We start from the raw sequence: 19,115 nt of genomic DNA, 5'->3' as shown, positions 1-19,115 counted from the left end.
TTTGCTTTTCAGTATGTTTACAGTATAAAGAGGTTACTAATTAAAGCTGGGTAAAAAAATAATAATGCAGGTGGAATTAACTCAGAACTTCAATAATAAACAAACAACTTAATATTGAACAGTTTGTTCAATAAAGACTTAAAAGTTTAAAATCATCTCTATTTTACCTTAGACAAAAGTTACACAAGTAAAAACTTCTTTAAAAAACAACATCAAAGAAATGGAAGAATATTTATGACAAAATTAGAAATGAAGCCAAAACAATTTTTAGAAATCTCCATACTCTAATAACTTAATAGAATTTTACCATGACTAAAGATGAAAAAGCAAAAGACTTAAGGTGATGATAAAGAAATTACTACCATGGTATGAGAGAAGCACTATCAGTAAGTATGGTAAATTACTTTCTGGTAAGTTACTCAATTTTTTATCTCAGTTTTGTTGTCTATATAAAATAAGAAGGTTTAGTTAAATGATCTCAAATATGCCTTCCCAATAAAAAATCTCTATGATTTTAATCCATTAAGTTCTGAGATGCCAGTTTCTACATTTAATAATTCTTTGTAGAGAACTTGGAACAAAGTTTTAAGGAGAATGTACGACATAGCTACATATAAATAGGACGCCATGGAGACTGTAAGTCAGATTTTCTAAATGCTAATGAACTAATTAACACACATTATAACTTTACATAATTTTTAAAGATTTAATAAGTTGCCTGGCTGGTGTGGCTCAGAGGATTGAGTGCTGGTCTGTGAACCAGTGAGTGGCCAGTTCCATTCCTAGTCAGGGCCCATGCCTGGGTTGCAAGCCAGGTGCCCAGTAGGGGGCGCTTGAGAGGCAACCACACATTGGTATTTCTCTACCTCTTTCTCCCGCCCTTCCCCTCTCTAAAAATAAAATCTTTAAAAAAATTTTTTTAAAGATTTAATAGGTCATAAAAAATACACATACAGTGCAAGATTTTTGAAATTAGATGACAAAATCCGAGAAAAGGAAAATAAAATAGTAAAAAAATACTACAATATGTACAAGCTCAGGGAAAAAATGCATATTGAGGGAAAAATTTAAAGTAAAAAGGAAGATTTACCTAAAAATAGATTTTTAAAATATTAATCCCTCCACTGTATAGCTGTATAATTTTATACATTTCTGGACTCTGTGTCCTTGTTGGAAAAAAGGGAACGAGTTGGTGACAAGACTTTAAATCAGCAAATTATTACTGCCTAAAAATCTAAAAAGAACTATGAAGGTCCTACAATCATTTGATTGAAAACTGTTTCCAATTGCAAAAATTTACTTGTAAAATCCAGACTATTTTTATTCATACGACACAGGACATTTTTAATACTATAAAATTAACAAACTATAAAAACTGAGAATGAGGTATGACTGAAATTATTTTCTATACCTTCCAAGTTTTATTTTTTGGTTAAGAAAACTGCTGGTCCTGTTATCAAGGAGACCTGAGTTAGGGGGCTTCCATTGCTCAGCTTTTGTCTCCTCACAAGAAAAGAATAGGAGACAACACGTATAGAGGAAATGAGATACCAAGTTTTTTTATGAAGTACACTTGAGAACAAAGCTACAAGTGGGCATCCAGCTAGTCTGAGTGCACAGACTATTGGCATTTTAGGGGTTTTATGCTTATAACCAACTTCTAGGTTCCCCCTCCCAAAAGATGGTTCCCTAGAGGGAACCTTCTCCTCCCCTTTCCAGACCTTGAGATGAATACAGTTTCAAAGGCTTTCTTTCCCACATAGTGGAAACTATACATAGAGAATTTCAGGCTCCCCTCCTCCTGTGCCATCATGTTTTTCTTCTAACTTTCAAAACACTTGGCAATTTTACTGGAACAGGCTCAGGACTGCTGAGTTAGTTGGTGGGACATGTCACCCTCTTCTTCCCTGCCTTGGTTTACTATCTATCCTGGCTAAGAGTTCTATAATTATTGATAAAATCTGGATTCATAACATATATTTATACAAAGTAAATATTACTATTATTTGATTTAAGTGTACTCTAACCTAAGGCAAATCAGTTGACAAATCTCTTAAACCATTTCTAACTTTAGCAAGTTACATGTACATTACCTGAATATTCTTTGGCAAGACTTCACCTTCCATCCCAGGAATATGAGGTCCTGTATGTGGCTTTGGTTCAAGCCAGAAAGAAACTAGCCAACGAATGACAATAACACGAGCCTTAATGAAAGGCTCCTTTGTACAATATATTGCTTCATTGGTTTCAGCATCCTTCTTTATCATAACATAATGTGGCTTTGGTCTCATCTGTGGGATATCTATGCAAAATAAAAGGAAAAGTAAGTAAGAAAGAAACTGTACTTAGAAAAATCTACATTTTAAACAGTTTTTAAAAACTGCAACAATACCCTGGTTTTACAAGTAGATTTAGTACAAAATGACATTTTAAAATACTGTGCTAAATATTAGCATAGAATCTAGAGAGTAAAATATATAGAAACAGGTCTTTTGGAAAAAATATCATTAACAGGCTCAATGAATCCTGTCTGAGTAAAGAGAACCTTCTGAAATTAAAAATTAAAAATTGTATGTAAAATTAATGAGCGCTCACTTCAATTAGCTTAAGATTGAGACACATATTTTGAAGTTATACAAAACATAAGACTTCTTCCTTGATTTTTAAAGCAAATATGTTCCCAGTGGTAAAGGCTTGCTACTTTGACTAATCTAAGTCATTTCTACTAGCCCTAATGGTTCTGCCTATGCCTGTTAGTTGCCTAAATTTGGCAGAGCTTAAAACAGAAACATTTTTTGGCAAATAAGGACATTTGCANTTAAAAATTAAAAATTGTATGTAAAATTAATGAGAGCTCACTTCAATTAGCTTAAGATTGAGACACATATTTTGAAGTTATACAAAACATAAGACTTTTTCCTTGATTTTTAAAGCAAATATGTTCCCAGTGGTAAAGGCTTGCTACTTTGACTAATCTAAGTCATTTCTACTAGCCCTAATGGTTCTGCCTATGCCTGTTAGTTGCCTAAATTTGGCAGAGCTTAAAACAGAAACATTTTTTGGCAAATAAGGACATTTGCACATATAGACTACCAATGCCTTCTGTATATAGCAGAGGTCTGCTTCTAACCCAGAACTTGTCTGTGAGGCTCTATGCTCAAGATTCCAACAAACTTCTTGGCATTGCCACTAACTACTGGATAAGAGATGACCAAATATACAACAATGTGCCCTGGCTGGTGTAGCTCAGTGGTTGAGCGCAGGCCTGCGAACCACACGATCGTGGTTCGATTCCCAGTCAAGGGCACATGCCTGGGTTGCAGGCCAGTTCCCGGTTTCTGGCAGGGGACGCACGAGAGGCAATCATACATTGATATTTCTCTCTCCTTCCCTTCCCCTCTAAGATAAATAAATAAAATCTTAAAAATATATATATATATAACAATGTAATTATTCACACAGAATTTGAATAAGACATACTAAATTGAACTCCTGGGGGAACCTTAAAAAGGGTATTTATAATACAGCGAGACCTGTCTCATCCAATAGGTGAGATCCAGAGAGTAAGCTTTTAAAAGAGTCTCTTCACTCTCAATGAAAATTTCCAATTAATAAAAATTCAGTATAATCAACATCTCCAATCAATAAAAATATGAAATGTTATCAGTTTTCTGCAGATAACAAGTATCATCTTTACACTGAGGTATGTTTTATTCTACGTTTGATTTTTTAAGAAAATTTCCAAAGATTACCTACCAAGTACAGGATGATATAAACTGTTCTCCTTGCACATGTTTGGAAAAATATAAGGCAAGTAGTATTTCTTAAAATGTGAAAACAAAAATGAAAATCCCCTTTCTTGGTTTTCTTTGTTCTTCCATTCTAAACTTTTTACCTAAAATACACAATGTAATTAGAATCATTCCAGAAGAAACAATTATTAGCTATAATAAATAAGTTTATAAAAGGTTACTTGAGCAAATACACCAAACTGTTACACTGTGAAGATATATAGCTATATGTAAGTATGTATATATATATTTTAAAAATCTTAAAAACTGGTTGAATGACACACAAATACATTATATAGGTTATATTCCAAAAATCTTATAAGTTAAAATGTGCTATGGAAAACTGTCAAAGTTGATTCAAAACTCACTTCTACTAATAATAAAGATACTAATGTACTTTTCCCTTTGCGTCTTCTAAAATAATTCGGGCTAAATGTTGCACAAAATATGTGAGGGGGCAGGGGAAGTGAAAGCAGCGGCAGTCTAGTGCAGGTAATCAGAGCCTAGCCACAGCAAGTAGGGCATCCGTAATGGGGGTATAGGCAGTAGTGGCCTAGAGTGGACTCAGAGTCTGAGAGAGGTGAGGGCGGCAGTGTCCATAAGGTGGGGGTGTGGGGGTGATAGCAGGAGGAAACAAAGCAGTAAAATATGGGGTGTGAGAATTCCAGTAGGGTGAGGAAGTTATCTAAGTAGGAGGATGGTAAAGGCAAAAAGTGGGTCCCAATGAGATACCATTATATACTCACTTCAGAATGGCTAAAATTAAAGGCTAATCTTACCAACTGCTGGTGAGAATGTGAATCAACTTTCAGTCTCATACGTTGCTGGTAAAATGTAAAAGAGTAAAACCATTTGGAAAGCAGTGCGATAGTATCTTAAAAAGTCAATACCCACCTACCCTTCAATTCAGCCATTCCACTACCGGGTATTTATGCCAGGAAAAGTTTATGTCCACACAAAGACTTGTTTACCAATATTCACAGCAGTTTTATTTGTAATAGCCAAAAACAAGAAACAACTCACATTACCATCAACAGATAACTGGATAACAAATTGCGGTATATCACTAAAATGAGAAGGTACTCGGCAATAAAAAGGACCAAACTATTAATATGTAATAAGCAATACAAATGATTTTCAAAATAATCATGCTGAAAAAAGAGACCAAAAACAAACAAAAAATCCATGTACCATATAATTCCATTTATACAAAAATATGAAAAATGCAAGTTATAGAGACAAAAATCAGATCAATGATTCTTTATCAATGATAAAGAATTTCTGTGTTTGGAAAAGTTACAAGAAATGTGTTATGTGCTAAGAATGATTTCATTAATCAGGACAAACTCACTTAACATCTTAGAGATGAATACATTACTTTACAAAACACATGCACTTGGAAATTTAAAAAGTACAAACAAACAAACAGGTTTAAAGTGTTGCCCTGGCTGCTGTGGCTCATTGGACTGAGCACCGGCCTGCAAACTAAGGGGTCCCTAGTTCAATTCCCGGTCAGGGCACATGCCTGTGTTGTAGGCCAGGTCCCCAGTGAGGGGCATGCAAGAGGCAACCATATATTGATGTTTCCCTCCTTCTCTTTCTCCCTCCCTCCTCTTCTCTCTAAACATAAATAAATGAAATCTTTAGAAATTTTTAAAAATAAAGTGTAAATTACGCTTCTCTCCCATCTCCACCCCATCTTCAGCCACCTCTCTAGCTGCTGCCTCTTGGCAGATTGATCCCTAAATCAAAGTTACTAGATTTTCACCTACAGTACCACAGCTGCTAATTATAAATGAAAGAATTAGAAAGTACTAAACACAAATGACTCATATAAGGAGGTATATGTGAGTCTACTTTTAAAATTTCTCCTCCCAGCTTCCTTTCTAATAGGTTCATAACGTCTCCAATAATTTTTACTTAAGAAAGGACATACCAACGTATTTTTGAAAGTAAAAATTTGCCACTCTTCCTTTAGGACAAGCAAACACCTACCATGAAAGAATAATGGTAAAAGAGGGGGAATTACTCACAGAACATAGTAAAGGAGGTGGTATCAAAGAAGATAACATGTACCTGAATTACTATATATTTTAAAAGTGCTTCAAGAAAATAGCTTGTGAGATCTTCTTGTCCTTTATCTCCTGATTGTGGGGGGACAAGAGGAGTGATTTCCTCTATAGTGACTTGAGCTACCCAAAGACAAAAAAAAAGTTTAGTACAATTACCAAACAAATTTAACAATGCAATATGACCCAAATGAAATTTAACTGCAAATATGTATGCAATATTACATATATGTAATAAATGCTATACTGCTTGAAAGTATTCTAATGATTGAAACTTGAAATAAGTCTGAGCTCATCCTGACAGTCCATCACAACAATCATAAACTTTAATAGTAGACTGTTTCATGAACCCTTAATTGAGGGAATGTGACACAGGATTGCACAGACAGCTATGTAGGAATTAAGAGTAAATAAAATCTCACTTGGGAAAGAACTTCTCGTGGTATTTTAAAATTCACATTAAGAGTGTCTATTACATAAATTCTGTAATATATGAGAAACATTTAAGTAAGAATGTGTTTATTCATCTATAAAAATCTGATTACACTGGGTAACAACCACGCTTACTTTAAGCTAGTCCCTTTATTCCAAGAATGAAATACTATTTCCCTCTCAAAAAGAAAAGTTAACATCTTAGTTCCTTGATTACAAAAGTACACTTATATAATAAGAAGCTTTTATATATTTTACCTCTCAGATATTAAAAAACATTCATTAAAACAAATGCAAATTCAAGAAAAATCAACCCACAAATAGGTGAATTCTCTTAAATATTTCTTAAGCGGCACAATCAGTTCCTGGTTTGGCATAGGCAGGTCTCTAAACTTATTTCTCAGTAAGTATCAGCCAAGTAATTAAACTTACAGGAACGGACAGAAATTGTTTTTTACAATCTTCTTTGCACTTCAAATTAACCCAAGGATACAAGATGATGCATGAGATTTAGAAATCAGAGATAAATATAAACAGCCTATATTAACTATGTATTTCTGATGCTTTGACATCAAGGGCCTTGAGGGCCCTAGACAGAATGCCCTTTCCAGAACTATCTAATTCCTAGAGATAGTAACAACAGGCCTGAGAGTGTGCCTTTCATATACAAACCAGCCAACCCAGAGTCCACACTTCTACTGCCTCCTCTACTGGACTCATACTCAGGGCTACTATTTGCCCGACCAAATCAATGTAGGGCCTAGTACCAGACAACCAGGGACAACCCTCATGCCCCAGAGCCTGCTGAAACTTTCCAAACTAGCCAATTCTAGCTCTGCTCACCCTGACCCGAACATACCTCCCTGCAGAAATCACAATAAGGGCTCTTGCCCATGACCCTCACCCCACATCCCCCATCCCACCTGACTGACCCTGGAGCTTCCCACTGTGGCCAGCCTCTCTGGTGTTGGGATATCTGATTAACACTTATTTTTTTAATGGCAATCATTTCCTGATCTGTTGAATTCATCATACCTGCTGAATGAAACCTATGTTTTAAAATATGGCCTCAGCTTATCCAGCAATAGACATTTGTTTAAAGTATATTAACAAACTACACAAGAAATTTTAAAATATTTAAAAATATATTAACGAACTGCACAGGAAATTTAAAAAACTAATATATACGATGTCATGAATCTTACTTTCTTGAAGGTTAAGTGGAGGATTGATGAGATTATCTAGAGTTCGAGGTCCATGTTCAGACTGTGGTGCTGCAAACCCAGGGATTAAGCAGGAGAACATCCAAAGCTGCTCTCTGCTGCAGTTATTCTGAAGAGCTTGCAGCCAGAGTAAGAAAAGGCGAACACCTTCCCTCCTGATCTAAAATAAAATAAAATGAATAACAGTACTTTTACTTATGCAAATACTTTCTTCTTTTGAAGGCCAAAATTCTCTAGAAGATGATTAAAGAATGACACTTTGCAAGAGAGAATGGAGAGGAAAGAAGGGGGGAGAAGGAGAAAGGAAAAGGAGTAGGATATTACACCCACAACATTTATTAAACCCTCATTACCTTTATATCTAAATTCACAAATTTTGAATAAATAAAAACTGAATTTGGCTTGTAACTACTTAAAGCCATCAGGTAATTTTTATTTTACAATTTCCGATTGGAAAAAAATGGGAAAATCATTTCCTTATTTACTTCCCTCCTTTATATAATAGACCACCAGTCTAACCCAAGAAGCAAGAAGAGAGAGGACAATGACTCTTCCGTGCTGTAATACATTTAGTAAAAGGAGGAATGAGTATGGGGAGCCCAGTGTGCTAACTCGATGCTCTTGTCCTTAAAAAGCTTTTCACTGTCTGCAATTATCTCATTTAGTTATCATTTCTGCTAAGCTGCAAAGCAGGAATTTTGGCCTATTTATTGACTGTTTTCTAAGCACCCACAACAATGCCCCAAACACAGAAGACAATACATATTTCAATGAATGAATAAATTCTCTCCCAGGAAGAAAACTGGAAAAAGACTTTTTTAAAATTCAACCTCAGATAAGCAAAACAAGGTTTTTCGCTAACCTAACCTCAGTGAACTTTGGAACTCATCCTACTTCAGCTCTGATACCGGCCACTATCGAAGCTATTTAACTGCTTCTACCACATGGTTTGCTCAGAAAATAGGCTAAAGATGTTGTAGGAAGAAGGCTTATTCCTTTTTACTGTTACACCCAAACCTTGATGCCAAAAGCACCTACAATATTTTATCTAACGTGCAGCAAGATGCTTTGGACTGGGTAGCTTGTTCTACCATAGTACAATAAGATAATGACAAAGAAAAAAATTTATACAGATCTCCTACCTTCCTTTATACTAGCTGTGATAAAATGAATAACAATTTGTAACTACCTTTTGTCTTTTGGAGACCACAGAGTGAAGTATTTCTTGTGAACAAGTTAATGCAGGGGCAAAACTACAAGTTTCCAATAACCTGGTCAACCTTGTATTTATTTTCATACATATGGGGTATGTTGCTATATTTTAAATGAATTCAGTTCAATTAAGTGGACTAAAAACAATTCAAAATTCTTTAGGAAAAAGTTGATGGAAAAAATGACTGTATGTGCCCTGAGTGGTGTGACTCAGTAGGTTGGGCATCATCCCGTAAACCAAAAGGTCACTGGTATGATTGCAGGTCAGGTCACATGGCTGGGTTGGTGGCTGGGTTCCAGGCTGGGGGTGTGTGAGAAGCAATGAATTGATACTTCTCTCCCACATCTGTATTTCTTCCTCTCTTTCTCCCTCCATTCCCCCCTCTCTAAAAACAAATAACATCTTAGAAAAAAGACTGTATGCTTTATCTGTTTTTTAAAAAGTCATAGAAAAGAAATATCATAATATACCTTCAAGGAGTTTCCTGTGTGAAGTAGTTTCTTTAAAATCAATCCTAGAGAGAAAACATTAAATATTCACATCTTATATTTTTCTAAATGTCAGCGTTCTCAGTCAGACTTAAAAACACTTTAAAACAAGTCCTTGGCAACCTCCGAATTACTGTTGGTGACTGTGCTATCCCTCTGGCCATAATCTGGGGACCAGAAGAGTATATAAAAAGCCACCTACTCGACACATAGTTTACTGCAATTAAATATGATGTAGTCTATTGAAACAAACTCTAAATCCCAAAAATTGTATTCAATATAACAATTTGCATATTATTTTTATTTAGACTGAGAATATAATTAAATATTTCCCCATCACTAATACAAATTAAAAACCACTATAGAAAATTTCCATTTAATGAAGCATATAAGCATGTATAACTCTAATATTTTCTAACAAATATTTCCATTATATTAAGTTTTCAAAATATTCAAAACCATCAAAATATACAAAACCATTATTTTAAAAAATTATGTTTCAAGTCTACAATAAAATATTGAAATAACATTAACAAACATCCAGAGGCCCACCATTTGTCTAAGACGAATCTAAACACAGTCCTGTTTCTTACAATTTCAAAAATTTCATTTATTCGCGTTATCTATAATACTTTACCTAACAGTACAAGCACCACTGAAGCCTCCTGTGAACCCATCTTGAATCATTTTCCAAAGGAAACCAGTATCCAGATTTGGTATTAATTACCTCTAAAAATATTTTATATTACCTCTTATTTATAAATCCATAAAATATACAGAATTGTTTTATATGTTTAAAAATTTATACCAGTAACAAAAATTTATTTCATAACTATTTGTTTTAATCCTCTATTTTTATTCTTTCTAGTAGAGTTTATATACAAATGATCAAGCCTGTGACTTTATTTGGTTTAAGTCTGATTTGTCATAGAAAAATAAGGTTTAATGTTTCAATGAACTGTTGATTTATCTGCAATTCCCTTCCTTATGTTTGGGCAAACTCAATTTCTTAAGGCAATACTATGTAAAGTCCAGTCATGAGCTCTCCTAAAAATTTATATATGCTAACGGCCGTGTGGTATCATGTACTAGAACCTGGAATAGAAGAAGAACACACAAAAAAAGAACATAAGTGGAAAATTAATCAAACCTGAGTTAAGTTTGAGGTTTAAGAAATAGGAAAAACAAAACAAAATCTTGTATGTATGGTGTCATACAAAACATGTCATTCTATACATTGCTTTTTCCTTTTACATCTAACATTAGCTTCTGATACTTATATTGATGTATGTAGCTCTAATTATTTCATTTTAACTGCTCTATCACTCTATTCCATTGTATGAATATACCATTCATCTTCTTAATGTCAGGATATTTGGTTTGTTTTCAAAATTTTGCTATTCCAAAGACTATAGTAAATGTTCTTGTTCATGATTCCCTGTATGCATGAGTTTCCCCAGGATATATAAATGGAAACAAAATTAATCACAACTTTACTTAATATTGAAAAATTCCCTCCAAAGTAGTTAAGGAGATTAGCAGTACTGCTAGCAGCATATGAGACTACTATAGTAACACATTACTGGCAACACAAAAAACTGGTCAATGAGTGTTAAGTGTTAAATATCTTAATGTTTTCATCTGATGCCTCCTAGGGACACGTAGCATCTTTTTATTTGGCCACTCAAGTTCCTGCAGATGGCCTGTCATATCTTTTATTTTTCAGTTGGGTTATTTTGTTTAACATGGGAGTTCCTTATACGTACTGACTATTAATTCTATATCAGTTCCATGAATTGGAAATACATTCTTCCAAGTAACTCAACTATGTTTTTAGAATGGGATGGGTGGTATCTTCTAATGTACAGAAGTTTTAAATTTCAATAGTCAATTTAACATGTTTTTCTTTTTACACTTAGTTACTGTGTCTAATGAAATACCACCCTACCTTAAAGTTATAAAGATAAACCAGCCCTGGCTGGTGTAGCTTAGTGGATGAAGCGTAGGCTGTGAACCAAAGGGTCGCCAGTCCAATTCTCAGTAGGGGCACAGGCCAGGGCTGTGGGTTCTTTCCCTGGTTGGGGGGGTCTCCAAAAGGCAACCTATCGATGTTTCTCTCCCTCTGTTTCTCCCTACCTTCCCCTCTCTCTAAAAATAAATAAAATCTTTACAAAAATAATCATATCATTGCCATACATTAATGTAATATTTTAAACGACTACAGAATACACATTCTCAAGCACAATAAAACATACTCCAGTTGAGACTATATTCTGAGCCACAAAATACTTCAAAAACTTTTAAAAATTAATTTAACAATCACAAAGAAAAAAATCTAGGCTGGCATCAACTATTTGAAAAGCTGAAAACAAAAATCACTCTTATAAGCATATGGGTGGAAGAAACCAAAAGAGATATTAGTATTTTCAACTGAATGAAAATCAAGTCAGATTCATTTTCCTTTATACAGAGGACAAAAAAGAAACACGAACTTTTTTTATTCTTCTTAGTAACAAAGAAAAATAATCACTTATGTATATTCTCACATTAGATATCTACTGGAACTATCAATCATGACAACTAGATAGCCTAACAGTCTATGGAGATGTAAGTCTACATTCATCAGAAGGCACAGTAAACTTCCGAAGTTCAGATATCTCAAAAGGGTGCTTCAGACAACCTTTAAGGGCACTTTTATGATTATGAAATACAACACTGGGCTTCATTTCTGTTGAGCACCTTATCAGCAATTCATGCCTTTGGTAAAATGCCTATTCAAACATTTTTCCTATTTTTAAAAATGGACTTTTATTATTGAGTTGTATGAATTCTTAATTTATTATGGGTGCTTCATTTTTAGACTCAAATTGACCTAAGAAGTTTTTTCTAAAAGGCTTTACTATTTTGAATTTTTAGCCACCGTATCAATACCCCCTCTGTGTGTCCAGAGTTCTATTTCTTTTTTAAAATATTTTTTATTGATTATGCTATTAGTTTTCCCAATATTTCCCCCTTTATCCCCCCTCCACTTTGCCCCCTCAACCCTCCCGTGTTCCCCTCCCTCCTTAGTTCACGTCCATGGGTTGTAAATGCAAGTTCTTTGAGTCCTCTGTTTCCTGTACCATTTTTTATCTTTCCTCATCTATTTTATGCCTACTAATTATGCTTCTTCTTCCCTGTTATCTTTCCCCCCCATTCCTCCCTTCCCTCTCCCCACTGAACTCCCTCTATGTGATGTCCATGTCTCCAATTCTGCTCCTGTTCTGGTTGTTTGCTTAGTTTTTGTTTTTGTTGTTTTTCTTTTAGGTTCATTTGTTAATAGTGGTGAGTTTGTTATTTTATTGTTCATATTTTTCATCTTTTTCTTGGATAAGTCCCTTTAATGTTTCATATAATAAGGGCTTGGTGGTGATGAACTCCTTTAACTTGACCTTATCTGGGAAGCACTTTATCTGCCCTGCCATTCTAAATGAAAGCTTTGCTGGACAGAGTAATCTTGGATGGAGGTCCTTGCCTTTCATGACTTAAAATATTTTTCAGCCCCTTCTTGCCTGTAAGGATTGAGAAATCAGCTGACAGCCTTATGGGAACTCCTTTGTAGGTAACTATCTCCTTTTGTCTCACTGCTTTTAGGATTTTCTCAGTGTCTTTAATCTTGGGTGACTTAATGATGATGTGCCTTGGTGTGCTCCTCTTTGGGTCCAACTTTGGGACTCTCTGGGCTTCCTGAAAGTCTGTTTCCTTTGCCAGATTGAAGAAATTTTCTTTCATTATTTTTTCAAATAAGTTCTCAATATTGTGCTGTTGTTCTTCTCCCTCTGACACCCCTATAATTCAGATACTGGGACGTTTCACATTGTCCGGGAGAATCCTCAGCCTCTCTTCACTTTTTTGGATTCTTGTTTGTTTGTTCCGATCCAGTTGGATGTTTATTTCTTCCTTTTGTTCCAAATTATTGCTTTGAATTCTGGTTTCCTTCTTGTCACTGTTGGTTCCTTGAATATTTTGCTTTATTTCATTCTGAGTATCTTTCATTTGTTTTTTCACTTTTTGACCAAGCTCAATCAGTGCTGTGGGCATTTTGATTACTAGGGGCTTAAATTCTCCATCATCACTTAGTTTGGAGGTTTTGCTGTGTTCTTTCATTTGGGCCACATTTCTTTGTCTTGCGCACCTGGTAAGTTGTAAGGTTCCTTTTTTTTTCTTCTGGAACTCCTAATTGGTATGACTTACAGTTTCAAAGTCTCAGAGATTCCATTTGCTGTAACTGGTTATGAAATGTAGGACCTAAATACATGTATGATTTTTGTTTTTTAATTGTTGTTCGAGTACAGTTTTCTTTCTGCCTTTTACCCCCATCCCAGCCCACCCCTCCAGCCCTCCCCACCTCCCTCCCATTTCCACCCCCACCTTCTTACTGTCCACACGTCCTTTATACTTGTTCCTGTAAACCTTTCCCCTTTTCCTCTGATATTCCCTCCCCTCTCCCCTCTGGTTACAGTATGACTTGTTTTTTTTTTTTTATTTATTTAACTTTTGTTCAAGTACAGTTTTCTTTCTTGTATTCCCAGCCCTGCACCCCCCCAGTCCTTCCCACCCCCCTCCCATCTCCGCCCCCCATCTTAGTTATTGTCCATGTGTCCTTCATACTTATTCATGTGAGTCCATCCCCTTTTACTCTGTGCTTCTCTCCCCTCTACCCCCTGGACCCTGTCAGCACGTTCTGTATTTCAGTGTCTTTGGTTACATTTTGCTTGCTTGTTTGTTTTGTTGTTTACATTCCTGTTAAAGGTGATATCATATGGTATTTGTCTTTCACTGCCTGGCTTATTTGGCTCAGCATAATGCTTTCCAGCTCCATCCATGATGTTATGTTGCAAAGGGTAGGAGCTCCTTCTTCCTTTCTGCAGCATAGAATTCCATTGTGTAAATGTACCAAAGTTTTTTGATCCAGTCATCTACCGATGGGCATTTAGCTTGCTTCCAACTCTTGGCTATTGTAAATTGTGCTGCTATGAACATTGGGATGCATAGGTTCTTTTGGATTGGTGTTTCAGGGTTCTTAGGATATACTCCTAGCAGTGGAATTGCTGGGTCAAAAGGCACGTCCATTTTTAGTTTTCTTAGAAAATTCCATACTGCTTTCCATAGTGGTTGTACCAGTCTGCAATCCCACCAACAGTGGACTAGGGTCCCCTTTTCCCCACAACCTCTCCAGCACTTGTTGTTTGTTTCTTTGTTTATGATAGCCATTCTGACTGGTGTTAAGTGGTATCTCATTGTGGTTTTAATTTGCATCTCTCTGATAGCTAGCGATATCGAGCATCTTTTCATGTGTCTCTGGATCCTCTGTATGTCCTCCTTGGAGAAATGTCTGTTCAAGTCCTCTGCCCATTTTTTAATCGGGTTGCTTGTCTTCTTTGAGTGGAGTCGAGTGAGTTCTTTGTATATTTTGGAGATTAAACCTTTGTCTGAGGTATCATTGGCAAATATGTTTTCCCAAACAGTTGCTTCTCTTTGTATCTTGATACTGTTTTCCTTAGCCATGCAGAAGCTTTTAATTTTGATGAGATCCCATTTGTGTATTCTTTCCTTTATATCCCTTGCTCTAGGGGACGTATCAGTAAAAATATTGCTGCGTGGAATGTCTGAGATTTTCCTGCCAATGCTCTCCTCTAGGACTTTAATGGTTTCCCGGCTTATATTTAAGTCTTTTATCCACCTTGAATTTATTTTGGTGTATGGTGTAAGTTGGTGCTCGAGTTTCATTTTTTTGCATGTGGCTGTCCAGTTTTCCCAACACCATTTGTTGAAGAGGCTATCTTTACTCCATTTTATGTTACTGCCCCCTTTGTCGAATATTAATTGACTGTAGAGGTTTGGGTTTATTTCTGGGCTCTCTGTTCTATTCCATTGGTCTATGTGCCTGTTTTTATGCCAGTACCAGGCTGTTTTGATTACAGTGGCCTTGTAATACAGTTTGATATCAGGTATTGTGATCCCTCCTACTTTGTTCTTCTTTCTCAAAATTGCAGCTGCTATTCGGGGTCTTTTCTGGTTCCATATAAATTTTTGAAGTGTTTGTTCTATGTCTGTGAAATATGCCATTGGTACTTTAATAGGTATTGCATTGAATCTGTAAATTGCTTTGGGTAGTATGGACATTTTGATGATGTTAATTCTTCCAATCCATGAACACGGTATATGTTTCCATTTATTTGTGTCTTCCTTGATTTCTTTCTTCAGTGTTGTGTAGTTTTCTGCATACAGGTCTTTTACCTCCTTGGTTAGGTTTATTCCCAGATATTTTATTTTTCTTTTTGCTATATCGAATGGGATTTTTTTCCTGATTTCTGCTTCTGCTGCTTCATTGTTGGTATACAAAAATGCCTTTGATTTCTGGATATTGACTTTGTATCCCGCTGTTTTGCCAAATTCATTTATTAGTTCCAGCAGTTTTTTGGTAGAGGCTATAGGGTTTTCCATGTACACTATCATGTCATCTGCAAACAATGCCAGTTTTGTTTCCTCCTTTCCGATTTGGATGCCTTTTATTTCCTTTTCTTGTCTGATCGCTGCAGCTAGAACTTCTAATACTATATTGAATAGAAGTGGTGAAAGTGGACAACCTTGTCTTGTTCCCGATCTTAGTGGAAAAGCTTTTAGTTTTTGTCCATTGAGTATGATGTTGGCTGTATGACTTGTTTTTAAGAGAAACAAATACAATTTCTATAAATTAACGTAAAGGTTATAAACTAAGCATTCTACTTCAACAGATCTCGTGGCTGTCCATGTATTCCCCAGAAGAGGAGGGTGATGAGAATCACTAGTAGTCAGTCAGTCCTGTCATCGAGACAGTGAACTAAAGCCAGCAATTGCTTGCCTGCAGATTCCTCTATAAGATGAAGAGAAATGTCTTATTATTACACCTTCAGAGCACTGGGATGATGCTGTAATTGTTATAGAACCAGACTCAAAGTCAGAAAGGATCTTGGTTTAGTACCTGGTAACAGAAAGTCTGTGAACTCTTGCCTGTATGGTCTCTGACAATAACCCACAGCAGGTTTTTCTCTCCCATTTTTTCTCATCACCTTTGTTTTATAAGCTGGGAAGCTCTATTTTGATTCTTCAAACAGTAAGCTTCACTCCAATTCTGCCCTCTTTTTTTGTAGGACAAACTACACTGCTTGCTTTTGAACCTGGAGCCCATTGCTTCTGCTGTATTTGGCACTTTGCATTACTTTTCCATTCTTGATTCACAAAGATATTAATTTTGAAGCTATTAATTTTTTGCTTTTATGTTTTTCGTTTTATCATACTACCATCATTGCTAATGTATGTAGAGTAAGAACTGATAGAACAAAGAAATTCAATATGCCATTGTGATGGGAAATCCTTTTTCTATGTTTTTATTTTATATTCCCAGTATTTAACATTTATTTCAAATGTTAAATACACATTTAAATTACTTACCAATACTATGAAACTGCCATCGCTGATGAATCCTTTCTGGAAGAAGTTGTAAAATTTTCTAAAAATCAATATAAATAAAACAACAATTTAAAAAAAAAGAAGGAAAAGCAAGGAATGAATCCCCATTCTGTGAAATGTGAAAAATTAAAGAGCTTACACTGAGACTTTAAAAGTTTCTTATGTAAAAGACAGTATTACAATACAAATACAAATTAGTCTTTCAGCCAATCTGAGTATTGGCACTATTTCTGTACTGGCATATGTAACTTTTGAAAACCACCCAAAACAACAAGCTACACTAACAAAGACTTGAAACAGTAAATTAATAAAATTTATATTTTACAGTGATGTGGAAAATATATTTCAAAATGCTTATTTACTATTCTTAGAATTTCTACATTATGGATATCACCAGTAAGTGTTTAATTCTTTCAGATTTAAATTCTTTAAGATTTGTGACATTTTCTCTCTTCATGTAGCTCTTTCTCCTGTTTTGATGAATCATGAGGAAATATTTTGATTTCACCAAAATCTCATGAAATATTTGTACTGAGTTAATTCATGTGAACCCAAAGAAATGCATATGTTATAATGACTATAGGTTTGAGAACAAAATTTTAAAATTCAGGAGACCTATAAAGTTAATATATGTGTGTGTGTGCACACACACACATAAGTATATATATATATATATATATATATATGTTTCCATTAACTGGAAATATATATTTTTACATATAATACTTTCAGAATTTTGCCTTTAATAATCTCTTTTACATACTGCCTATGTGTGGAGTATTCTGGACTCACAGCTGCTGTACGCACTATGCTGCTAAACTAAGCCCTCAGTACTCTGCTTACTGTGCATTTGTGTGTGTGTGTGGTGTTACTGCAGCTCTTACTACTACTATTATTTAAAACTAGGCACTTTATATAATGGTATCTTATTAATTCTCACAACTTTCCTAAAAGAATTTAATAACTTTATTTGACAAATGAGAAAGTGGGTTAAAGTACTGTGTTTAGGTTAGAAAGCAGAATAATAGCCCTGGCTGAGCAGCTCAGGGAGTTAGAATGTCTTCCCAACACACCAAGGTTGTGGGTTCCATCTCTGGTCAGGGCACATACAAGAATCAACCAATGAATGCATCAATAAGCAGAACATACTGATGTTTCTCTTTCTCTCTCTTTCCCCTTTCCTCTCTATAAAAATAAACACATGAAAATTCTTTTAAAAACTAGAAAAATCTTTCAAAAACATAAAAGGAAGCAGAAGAACAGAAATTCCAACCTCAATATGCCAATTTCTAAAATTTGTACTTTCATATACTATTAGGCTCAAAGGACAGTATGCATGCTTTATGCCTCTCTATCTTCCCTTTGTTTGATATGATCTTCTTTAGTCCATCCCAAACAAGAGACGATGAAGAAATTACAAAGTTCTTCACAGATAAATGCTGGTCCCATATGAGATAAACTTATTTACCTTTGCCCTCTTAATACTTCTTCCATAGCTAGCCAACAAGTATAATTATATTTATTTTGGTGTAGAAAAATAAAATTACAGAAAGTTGAAAAAACAAGTTTGTGACTACTCAGGAAAGCATTCCTAAATTATGACATGAAATTATCATTTAGATTTAACCCCCTAAAAATGTAAATAAACATATTTATATGTTTTTATGTGGTTAATAAAAAATGAATTTAGGCCCTGGCTGGTGTAGCTCAGTGGACTGAGCACAGACCTGTGAACCAAAGGATCGCGGTTCAATTCCCAGTCAGGGCACATGCCTGGGTTGCAGGCCAGTTCCCAGAGGGGGACACACGAGAGGCAACCATACACTGATATTTCTCTCCTTCTTTCCTTCCTTTCTCCTCTAAAGATAAATGAATAAAATCTTTTAAAAAATGAATTTAATTGTGTGTGCTCTTAACTGCAAACAGAATATAAATCTTATGCCATATTATTACATAATGAAGCTTTTTATTCCAGAAAGAATAAATCACTTTGTTTATAATTTCTTCATTTAAAAAAAAATCACCATTTGTCTCCAAAGGTACATACTTATTGTTCCTGTTATAGGTAGAAAACATCACCAAATATTTTTTACGAAAGACGAAAACCCTGTATCTAACATCTTTTTTCCTAGTAAAATTTAGTGATTCATTAAAGACAAACATTACTGTTAAAAGAATAACTAATGAGTATATACTATATACAGAGAAAAAAATATTAATAGAAAGAACACCCCGATTAACTTATCAATCATTTCAGTCTCCTGAATTCAGCAAGCATGAATGTCTGAAGGAAGACCTTCCAGCAATTATTATCTCGCTTACTCTGCGGCTACTTTTAATCTTTCTTGAAACATCTGTGTTTTAATATTTGCCTTACAAACAATTCATGGAAGCACTTTGGGAGGTAA

At 35.0% G+C, this 19,115-nt stretch overlaps 1 protein-coding gene across 13 annotated transcripts in view; it reads right to left on the bottom strand.

The window, feature by feature from the left end:
- The window catches only part of RALGAPA1 (Ral GTPase activating protein catalytic subunit alpha 1), a 265,494-nt gene that overhangs the window by 208,633 nt on the left and 37,746 nt on the right, over positions 1–19,115 (bottom strand). For all 13 annotated transcript variants that reach the window (XM_037056449.1, XM_037056448.1, XM_037056442.1 and 10 more), the window contains exons 4-9: positions 16,690–16,747; positions 9,199–9,242; positions 7,498–7,675; positions 5,868–5,983; positions 3,757–3,895; positions 2,094–2,302 (exon numbers count right to left, since the gene is read on the bottom strand). In XM_037056449.1, coding sequence (XP_036912344.1) covers positions 2,094–2,302; positions 3,757–3,895; positions 5,868–5,983; positions 7,498–7,675; positions 9,199–9,242; positions 16,690–16,747 — 744 coding nt within the window. The remainder of the gene's footprint in view (positions 1–2,093; positions 2,303–3,756; positions 3,896–5,867; positions 5,984–7,497; positions 7,676–9,198; positions 9,243–16,689; positions 16,748–19,115) is intronic.

Source organism: Sturnira hondurensis, unplaced genomic scaffold (genome assembly GCF_014824575.4).
Source record: "Sturnira hondurensis isolate 20B ecotype Veracruz unplaced genomic scaffold, ASM1482457v3 Scaffold0008948, whole genome shotgun sequence".
In the NCBI taxonomy this organism is placed as follows: Eukaryota; Metazoa; Chordata; class Mammalia; order Chiroptera; family Phyllostomidae; genus Sturnira; species Sturnira hondurensis.
The sequence above is the reverse complement of the archived record's forward strand: the minus strand, read 5'-3'. Positions and strand labels throughout refer to the sequence as shown.